The sequence below is a fragment of the Colossoma macropomum genome, unplaced genomic scaffold (genome assembly GCF_904425465.1).
Source record: "Colossoma macropomum unplaced genomic scaffold, Colossoma_macropomum, whole genome shotgun sequence".
Classification (NCBI taxonomy): domain Eukaryota; kingdom Metazoa; phylum Chordata; class Actinopteri; order Characiformes; family Serrasalmidae; genus Colossoma; species Colossoma macropomum.
Genome location: NW_023494793.1, coordinates 42,136,548 through 42,147,743, shown reverse-complemented (window position 1 = coordinate 42,147,743; position 11,196 = coordinate 42,136,548). Strand labels below are relative to the sequence as shown.

Below are 11,196 nucleotides of genomic sequence, written 5' to 3'. Positions count from 1 at the left end.
GGGCCTGGCCGATGTGATACAACTGAAAACATCAGCCAATATTATGTTAGTTAAACACTGCTGTGATTGGATCCAGTGCTGCTGGAGTTTTTAAACACTGTGTTCACTCACTGTCCACTCTATTAGACACTCCTACCTTGTCAGTCCACCTTGTAGATGTAAAGTCAGAGACGATAGCTCATCTGCTGCTGCACAGTTTGTGTTGGTCATCCTCTAGTCCTTCATCAGTGGTCACAGGACGCTGCCCACAGGACGCTGTTGGTTGGATGTTTTTGGTTGGTGGACTATTCTCAGTCCAGCAGTGACACTGAGGTGTTTAAAAACTCCAGCAGCACTGCTGTGTCTGATCCACTCAGACCAGCACAACACACACTAACACACCACCACCACGTCAGTGTTACTGCAGTGCTGAGAATGATCCACCACCCAAATAGTACCTGCTCTGTCAGGGTCCATGGGGGTCCTGACCATAGAAGAACAGGGTAAAAGGGGGCTAACAAAGTATCAGAGAAACAGATGGACTACAGTCTGTAACTGTAGAACTACAAAGTGCACCTATATAGTAAGTGGAGCTGATAAAATGGACAATGAGTGTAGAAACAAGGAGGTGGTCATAATGTTACGCCTGATCAGTGTGTGTGTGTGTGTGTGTGTGTAATTTTGTCCACTTGGTTTACATCCGGTTTTCTAATAACTAAAATCATCAGTCAATTTGAGGAAGTCTATTTTTCTTACCCATCTGTGTCTCATAAAGCCACGCCCTCCTGCGCTCGGATTGGCTAGAAGTTCATTCTCTAAACTAGTAAAAACAACAGCCAATCGCATCACGCCAGAGGGGCGTGACTAGAGCTTTGCGTCACTGCCCACCGCCGCCTGACTCACCTGCGGTAAGAAAAGTCAGTTCAGTGCAGAGCAGCTCACACTCACGCGCGCAGGAGCTACAGACGAGTTCCTCCACCCAGAACCACACAGAACCTACAGAACCACACAGAGCTGCTCAGAACCTACAGAGCCACGCAGCGCTGAGGCTGGTTAGCATGTGATGCTCAGCGCAGCGTTTGTTTTCCTGGACATTCAGCAGTGAAGTTACAGAAGAGCAGTGGTCAGGTCAGATGGCGTCCCCCAGGAGAGCCGGACGCCCAAAATCTCAGCTGCCCACCTGCTATCACGAGGGCTTCCTGGAGAAGAGGTCGGTTAAAGACAAGGTGAGTGTGTGTTACGCTCTGATCTGAAACCACTGATTCACAGAACAGAGCTCTGTTAATACTGTAGGTATTAATATTAATATTAATATTAATAAATATTAACGGTCATATCAAACACACGTCATTGTTTATTCTTCACTATTCAGCTCTGGTCACATGTAAATAGTTCAAATTACTCAGTTCCAAATACATTCTTATAAAATATGGTTCTTCAAGGGTTCTTTAGCGAAGAACATGGAGCTATATAGAACCATGAACACTCAAAGAACCCTTCGCATGAATAAAGCGTTCTTCGGATTGATGGAGAATGTGTTGTGTGTGGTTCTATATAGAAATATAGGGTTCTCCTGTTGTTACATTGTCCAGTATGTAAGAAGAACCTTTTGGGTGCCACATGGAACCCTTTTCAAAAAAGTTCTACACTCTTAAAAAAGACAAGGGTTCAAGCGTTCTTTAGTAAAGAAAATGGTTCTATATTGAACCATGAACACCCAAAGAACCCTTTGCATGATTAAAGGGTTCTTTGCATCATGAAATGGTTCTCCAGATTGATGGAGAATGTGTTGTGTATGGTTCTATATAGAACCTTTTTGAAAATTTTCCGATGTAGCAAAGAAAGAGTTCTTCTATAGGTACGATGTCAGGCTTGTAAGAAGAACCTTTTTTGTTGCTGTGTAGAACCCTTTTGAAAAACGTTCTAAACTCTTAAAAGAGATGGTTCTTCAAAGGAATATTGTTCTGTATAGAACCATGAACACTCAGAGAACCCTTTGCATGATTAAAAGATTCTTTGCACCGTGAAGTGGTTCTTCAGATTGATGGAGAATGTGCTGTGTAGGGTTCTATATAGAACGTTTTTGAAAAGGGTTCGATATAGCACCAAAAAGGGTTCTCCTATCGTTACAATGTGCAGCTTGTAAGAAGAACCTTTTTTCATGGTAAATAGAACCCTTTTCAAAAACGTTCTGCACTCTTAAAAGAGACGGTTCTTCAAAGGAATACTGTTTCATAAAGAACCACGAACATTCAAAGAACCCTTTGCATGATTAAAGGGTTCTTTGCATCATGAAGTGGTTCTTCAGATTGATGGAGAATGTGCTGTGTATGGTTCTGTTGTTACAATGTCCAGCTTGTAAAAAGAACCTTTTTTGATGGTAAATAGAACCCTTTTCAAAAACGTTCTGCACTCTTAAAAGAGACGGTTCTTCAAAGGAATATTGTTTTGAAAAGGGTTCAACATAGCACCAAAAGGTGTTATACTATTGTTACGACATCAGGCTTGAGAGAAGAACCCTTTTCAAAACAATATTCCTTTTTCTAGTAAGGAAAAAGGTTCTATAAAGAACCATGAACACTCAAAGAACCCTTTGCATGATTAAAAGGTTCTTTGCATTGTTAAAGTGTTCTTCAGATTGATGGAGAGTGTGTTTTATGTGGTTTTATATAGAACCTTTTTGAAAAGGGTTCTATACAGCACCAGAAAGGTTCTTCTGTTGTTACAGGCTTGACATCATTGTATGATTTACTGGCTTTCACTTTGCCCTCCTCTTCTCTTAGTTGGGAAACCACACTTACTCTACACACTTAAAAAAGATGGTTCTTCAAGGGTTCTTTAGTAAAGACAATGGCGCTATACAGAACCATGAACACTCAAAGAACCCATTGCATGCTTAAATGGTTCTTTTCATGGTGAACTTGTTCTTCAGATTGAGAATGTGTGGTATATGGTTCTATAAAGTACCTTTTCTGTACTATATAGAGTACCAAAAAGGTACCAAATAGAGTTCTGCATAGCACCAAAAAATGTTCTTCTAAAGGTGCTCTATAGAACCATACACAACTCATTCTCCATCAATCTGAAGAACAGTTTAACAATGCAAAGAACCGTTTAGTCATGCAAAGGTTTCTTTGAGTATTTGTGGTTTATATAGAAGCATTGTCTTTACTACAGAACCCTTGAAGAACCATCATTTTTAAGAGTGTAGATTTTCATAGATACTAATAAGTGACCAAAGTCCCATCGGCGTCAGTGTGGGTCAGTAAACTGTACAGGTTTATAGACCTTGTCTGTAATACTGGCCTTCTGTGAGTCCAACTGAAGCTGAATGGGGCCTGACCGATATGTTTTTGGGGCTGATATCGATTTTATAGGGCTAAAAATTCTGATAACTAATAATATCAGCTGATACTTTGTTAGTTAAACAGTGTTATGACTCTCAGTTCTCCGCTGTGTTGAATATGACTGTTCTCAAAGGTCACGTTATTAAAACTTAATAAACAGCAGAAACTCTTAAAGGGTCCATTTCATGGAAAACTATATCTCACTGCTGTCAGAACAAAACCTCGTATCTCCATTTTTGTCATTTTTCAGTTTTTGACATAATTTGAAAATACCTGTTGCTCTTTAAATTGTGTGTAAATTTCATGATGAATGGACCAAAAGAAATGGCCCAAAATGACTTGGAAAAACGTCTGGTTCCATTGACTTACATTAAAAGTACAGTATGTTTTTTCCTTCTCCTGTAAAGTTGCCATTTTGGAGATACGAGGTTCTTCCAACAACAGCGACATGTAAATGTTATGTCTGTCTATTCAGCCTATGGCATTCTGTTCAGGTCTATTCAGCCCCTCCCAATCCAATACAATAAGAGATGTAAGATCCATTTAAATGATATAATAATAGTTTCTTTTAATTACGATTTTTTCTGATTTGAGATAGCACAGTACCACATTTTCTCATCCGATACCGATATTGATGTTGAAACCTGGAGTAACGTCCAATATTTGTATCGAATCAGTGCCGTCTGTAGTTCTCTTCATAATTATAACATTTTTATTCTTATTCTAGATGTTAATAGTTCAGCTTGTATTATGTATGTAGATACAAAGGAGGTGACCTTATTGGGTCTCCCAGTGGCCAATACCAATAAAACTGAAAGCCTTCAATATCGGCTGATATAATCAGTCAACCAGTATATCAGTTGTGCTTTAGCTGAGTGAGTCAACAGGTTCGATATGTTTTAGAGCAGATTATGAGTGACTGTAGTTGAGCTATGCTGCTCATTACATCTTGAACAATGACAAGATTTACATGAATCAAATAAGTCAGTCGGTAACATTCGAATAAAATATGTTACATCAACACAGTTGACTGAAAATAATGATTGACAAAGCATCATATTGTTTCTGTATAGTCACCAAAAATGTTGAGCCCCTTCGAGAGCAGCATTTCTGTTTGCATAATGCATCACAGAAGGAAGAGGCCAGGAAATTATAGACGAGGAGTTTTATCATCCGCTGGACTGGAAACCAAACTGGGTGTGACCTGCATGAACACTTCGGTTGAACTTTGAGAAACAAACAGGTAGATTAGATTAGACTAGTCCAGGTGACACACCGGCAGAAATGCAGGAGTTTCTCTGCTGGGCCGGTTCCACCACAGATTACTAGAAAGTGACCAGGCACTTCCCACCAGTGCTCTTTAGCAATATGTACTGGACACCATTCACTGTAATGGCTGTGTATCAGGAATATCCAAAGGGCCACTGTAGAGCTGGACGCTACTGAAATTCAGTATTGGTGGTGTCACATATTTGTTAGCATTAATAAAGTCAATAAACCAAAGTCAAAGCTTACATTCTCAGATTAGCTACATCTCAAGGCTGTAATAGTTCAGTAAATACTTGGAAAACAATGATATATTCTTAAGTAGTAGGACTGAGTAGAGGGAGTCTGCGCCCGCCAGCATGTGTTGATGTTGATACTAATACATAACCATTTATAGAATGTAGAAATCGGGACTGTATGTACCTGAATTAGCACTGCAAAGAAAAATAAGTTATTTGGTTAGAGGGTTTCATATCGTCACTCTCCAAAAAAACTACAAAAACTACAATATCTCCAAAATGTTGAGTTTACAGGAGAGAGCAAAAACGGGCTTTACTTTCAATGTAAGTAAATGTTAAGAGATTTTATTCCAAGCAATTGAATTCATACAATGTGAAGGGCAGCTGCTGTTCTCAAATGGTGTGGAAAAAAATACCTGAAAAAAGCGATGAAATGCAACAAAATGAATAAAGTACAGATATTTAGTGCAGTAATACAGCATCAGTTTGGAATATCAGTGAAGACTAAACATTCGTCCGATGCCGATCGATTGTCTACCAATACAGAAATGATTCTGATATCGTTCTATACATCCCTAAAAATCAGAGGTAACAAACACAAACCAAAACTGCGTAGAGTTCTAGGTAGCTCAACTTCCAGAACAGAAGCTATAAAACTTTATTTTGTTTGACATCTAAGACATTAATATATATAATGCTGTCAGCCAGCATTCAGTTTTCTGAGTTTTTGGCCTCTTTATAAATGATATCATATTATTGAGTGTGTTTACATGCACTTAATAATCCGATAACTACTAATGGGGAAACTCCAGGTCTACATGAGTCAGACAGTAATCAGATTTCTGCTTTTCAAGCAGCCAATAAACTCACAGAAGAAGTGACGTAAACGTAACGTAAAACTCAAACTTCATGCCGCGTTTTCTTTTTAAACATCACCACTTTACCTGAAAATATGAACAAACATCATCTAGAAGATGATGAATATTCACAACCTTTATTTCGTGTTTGGTTGCAGCGCCGCTCCAAGTGTTGCTGCGTCTCGTGACATCCACCGTCCGATCTCGTGCATGCGCAGACAGAAATCCGAAAGAAATCAGAGTAAGAGTTTACGTGCACTGAGAAATCTGATTACTGAGCTAAAATCCAGCCTCTTTATCGTATTTCTTAATCGGATTTCTAGATTGGAGTGTTTACATGACCATCTGAATAATCGGATAACTGCAGAAATCTGATTATGATCGGATTATTGAGTGCATGTATACGCACTCACTGATTGCCACAAAATGTTCTGATAACCTGCAGCTTGTAGTCTATGATGAACGATCTTGTGAATGATTCACTGAACTTATCTATATTGCGCTGTAGGTCACCATGAAGGTTCCTCCAGTATATCACTCCAACTCTGAAGGCCCAAAAGTACACAAAGAACATGCAGCCTGTGAATTCTTGCTGGGCCAATGTTTAACATGAGTAATTACAGTAAGGCGCACTGCTCGTAAGGAAGTTGTGAATGTAGTGGTGCCGCGCGACTGTTATGAGAAAAGCATCTGTCGCAATTTAGGGCGAAGGCTCTGGACTTTGCTTTCCAGAGCAGTGACATCAACAAGAACTGGTTTAACAGCTTCCCCCGCCCCCTCCACACACACACACACACACACACACACACACACACACACACACACACACACACACTGCTTTACATAGCTGAGTGATTAGAAGAGTCGGATGTCTGAGATTTTTATTGTTCATTCATTTCCATATAAAATGCCTTAAAACATTCTTTTAAGAGAATTGTAAGACGATACATCGGTTGAGGGGAGGAGATAAAAGAGAACGCAAAGTAGAGCATAGATACGGGCACATTCACGTACCTACACATTATCTCCAGATGTTTACGAAGGTATAAACCCTTGTTGGGGTCTGTGGGACTCATTTTCAATGTTTACCAAAAGAAGAAATGATGTGATTTATTATTATTTCAACCTCAGATTCTTGGTCTTTGCTCATTTTCTGTGAAGAACATATAAAATAACCCATTTTCAGTGTCTTCACTCTGTTCACCCCTCACACATTTATACTACACATGTGGTGTTGGGTGAACCTGCGGGGAGTAAAAGTGTGGAGGTGCTGTGTCCTTCACTCTGTTCTCCTCCTACATGGGCTGCTGTTAGTGTGTGTGTGTGTTTGTATATGTGTGTGTGTGTGTGTGCGTGTGGACAACATGGACAGGCTGCTGACTGGCTACAGCTGCTAAAGGAGAACCCTGCACTGGACACTCGTGATATTTTAAACATCTGGTATTTTTACATAAATTGTTATGGCTGTATTGATTTAAGAGAACAATAATGTTACTCAGACCACCGAGTAACAAACACATCAACACCACACAAACATTAAGGTTATAAATACACAGTTTTCATGGTTTTGGTGTTTTTAGAAGGTCAAATATTATCAAATATGTTCTGATTTCATTTTCAGCAAGTAAGAAGATTTTTACTTTACTAAACATCAACAGTAAAATACAGACACTTGTAGTAGACCTTAAAATATTACATGAACACTTGAAATATTCAGAATTTAAATGTCCCCAGGTGCTCGGTCTTATAAAAGTAACCTATTTGCTTGATCTAGACTCCTGGCATCCTTTCTTTGCTGCAGGTTCATTAAGACTTGGGCTCAGTTTCTGAGCTGCTGAGCTGACGTTGAGTGTTTATGTTGGTTGAACTGCAGCTGAAATGTAGTTAGTGTGTTTGGTGATATGACTGGTGTGGAATTGTGGAGAATTGTGGAGAACGAGGTGTAACCGCTGTCCCATAGACTGTTGTTGGGGTAGTAGAGTCAGAGCGCACATTACGTTGCAGTGCATGCTGGGGACTGTAGTGCAGCACACTGTGAAACGGGCTAATATTAATAGTAAATGAAAATACTTTTGTGGGCCGGTTAGGATTGTGTGGCGGGCCTGATCTGACCCACGGGCCTTGTGTTTGACATTCTGACCTGTGTTTGACAGTGTCTGTCACACTGTTTAACATTATGAGTACAAGCAAGCAAACCAAGCTAGTTATTGGAACTGTGTCTCTCTCACAAGTTAGATTTTTATATTTTTCTTAATTTTTTTCTCCCGTTTTTTTACATTCAGACTTAATCCATTGTATTAGTTCTCTTTGCCTTTCAGTGCTGTTTTATTGCTAATTCTGACAAGGAAGCAAAACGGTTTCCTCTGTTTGACACTTGTGGTTTTTGGAGTTCATGTAAGCTTAAACATCCCAGACTGATTTCGTCCTAATGCTTATTTCTCTGTAATTACTTGGACTACAGTGCAAACAACCTGAGTCATTCTTAAGCTGTTGCAGTGAGTAATGAAAGACTGGGCTCACTGGCAGCCTTTGGTCCTTTTTTAGGGGTTAACAGGTTCCCAATCTGTGGTTGCTGACATGGCCCAAAGCCACACTCCATTACAGTGTGTTTGTGTGGTCTGGGGAGCACTTTGGCAGTTTCTCCTGTGTGATACTTGCGACAGCAGGCGATGGAGATTTTACGGAAAAATTCAAAAGAGCAAAGCCGTGACTCTGGCACGCTGCCAGGTGGAAAACCAAGAAAGCTTTTTTCATTCTCATTCTTTCCATTCCTCAAACCTGCTCAACTACTTCACCTGCCAGCAGCTGCTGTTGGAGGCTGTCACACATTAACCCAAAACTGAAAACAAGGAAATTTAGTAACTATTTTTATCAATTTTTCCATTGTTTTACTAAAATAGATTCTGGTTCACTATCGTCAGAAGTCAGATACTGAATTTTATCTCATTAAAAATCAAATAATCTGTGAAGAACAGCAACCTGGGGCTGTTTTTAGAGATAAAACAAACATTGCTAGTGATGAAGTCCTTTTTCCTTTGTATTCCATTTGTTCTACAGACAAATAACTTGTGCCTATGTCATTGCTGTCTGAAAAAAAAAGTTTCTCCAAAATGGCAACTATATATGTGTATATATATATATATATATATATATATATATATATATGTTGCTGCTGTCAGAACAAAGCCTTGTATCTCCAAAATGGTAACTTTACAGGAGAAGGAGAAAACATACTGTACTTTTAATGTAAGTCAATGGAACCAGATGTTTTTCTACGTTGTTTTGGGACTTAACTTATGGTCCGTTTATCATTATCATTTAACAGGTACTTTCACACTGTCAAAAACTGAAAATATATATGTACACACACACACACACATATATATATATATATATAGCTGCTCTCGAAATAAAACCACGTATCTCCATTTTTGACGTTTTTCAGTTTTGGAGATAATTTGAAAATGCTGTCCTTTACATTGTCTCGATATTTGATGATGAATGGACCAAAAGAAACGGCCCAGAATGAACGGCCCAAAACATTCTGGTTGACTTACATTAAAAGGAAAGTATGTTTTTTCCTTCTCCTGTAAAGTTACTATTTTGGAGATACAAGGTTTTGTTCCGACAACAGCGATATTATATATATATATATATTTCAATTTCAAAGTATTCATTTATTCATGTACTTATTAATGTCGCTGGTTTAATCACAGGTCAGTTGTATGCAGTCTAGTTCTATCTGACTGATACACAAATCTTACAACAAATAAAAAATCATAATGCATTAAATGTTCTTCGTTTTAATTGGTTACTTCATTTTCACATAAAGAAAATAAATCAACAGAATTGTTTCTTTCAGTTTATGTACTCTTGGCCTTCTTGGCCTTAATTGTGTTGATGTAAGTAAAAATGAACACATTTGAATCAAGTAAACTCAGTGCAGCGTATTTGTCAGTGTACTGAATTTAAACAACTGTGTCAAACAAGCTTAAACCCCCTTTAATTACATGACGATGTACTTTGGTTACCAGTTATTTTATTTATTTATTTATTTATTTTTATTGTTTTTTACAGACAGCACAGAAGCTTTGGACCTCCCTGTGCGGGAATTCACTCTTCTTCTTCAACAGCAGCAAAGACAGCGATGTGAGTCTGAGAGCTGTTTGTGAGGAGTTGTATGTGTATTAATGCTGCTGTTAAAGCTGAGAGCTCTTGTCTTCTGTTAGTTCTTGTACATGCAATTCATTGAATCTGTGTGTGTGTGTGAGTGTGTGTGTGTGTGTGTGTGTGTGTGCATGTTACAGTATTGTGCAAAAGTCAGAGACCCCCTTCCATATCAGTCATTAGTTACAAGTTATTCATTTTCCAGTATAAGAGGAAAAAAGCAGTAAACAACTAAATCTAATCACCTGTTTGAGTGTTCAGTGAGTCACTCTGTCCCTTTATTCCAGCTTCCATTCTTTTCAGGAGACTCACTTTCAGCTCCTCAAAGAATCTGCAGACACACCTCCAAAGTTCAGTCTTAGAAGCTGGTTGATCATTTTCTGAAGTAATCAAACTCATTCAGTGGTGTTGAGGTCTGGACTCTGGGGTGGTCAGTCCATCGTCCAGCTTCTTTGTTTGATGTGTCCGTCTCCTTTTCTCAGTGAGGTTCTTCTTGACAGCTACACATCCTTTCAGACCCACAGCGCTGAGTCGTCTTCTCACAGTGGAAGGATGGACAGAAACACCTGTGGATGTTTTCAGATCTGAAGCAGCTTGATTTTCTCCTCTCTCTCAGAGATGAAAGCTTTAAGTGCTGCTTATCTGATGGGGGCAGTTTTGGGGTCTACCAGGTCTTCCAGGTGGTTGTTAGGAGCCCCATTTTCTCTGTAGCTTTTAATCAGATTTTGAGCTCCAGTTTTGGAAACTCCTGTTTTTTTCATTTATTTTCTTTTGAATTTCTCCTTCTTTATGCAAGTGGATAGGCAGATTCCTAGTCTCTGACTTTTCCACAGCACTGTGTGTGCAAGTGTCTGCATGTGTGTGAATATGCAGTTAATCGTACCTGTATCTCTGTGTCTGTTTCTGAGAGCAGTATGTGGAGAAGCTGGATCTGTCTGACTTTGTCTCTCTGATCGATGACTCCAGTCAAGACCGTAGCCTGGAGGCAGGAAGACTCCAGCTGCACTTAAAAGGCAGAGATTTTCATCTCACTGTGAGTACTAACGTTTTAGTATACTATCGTTAATCATCATCTGCTCTATTTACAGTGCAGTGTAATGTAACCTGTATTATCTATAGTACAGTTTACTGAAGTATAAGTGTGACTTCAGAGAGCACTGTAAAAATAACATTTAAATGTTTATAATCCAGATTTTATTGAACGTTTTAAGTTTTTGTGCTGAATTATACATTAACAGAATGTAACACGTGGATTACGGTTCTGTTAAATTACTCTTAGAGGTTTAACAAGCTCAAAATGTTAAAGATCGCTGCTAGACTAACTATTTTTAAAATCAGACA

The 11,196-nt window shown here is 38.9% G+C and overlaps 1 protein-coding gene across 2 annotated transcripts in view; it reads left to right on the top strand.

Annotated features, from left to right (window-relative positions):
- The first annotated feature begins 902 nt into the window (after positions 1–902).
- stap2b (signal transducing adaptor family member 2b) overlaps positions 903–11,196 on the top strand; it is a 30,384-nt gene continuing 20,090 nt past the window's right edge. For both annotated transcript variants that reach the window (XM_036579598.1, XM_036579597.1), the window contains exons 1-3: positions 903–1,205; positions 9,766–9,837; positions 10,769–10,888. In XM_036579598.1, coding sequence (XP_036435491.1) covers positions 1,113–1,205; positions 9,766–9,837; positions 10,769–10,888 — 285 coding nt within the window. In that variant the 5' untranslated portion in view covers positions 903–1,112. The remainder of the gene's footprint in view (positions 1,206–9,765; positions 9,838–10,768; positions 10,889–11,196) is intronic.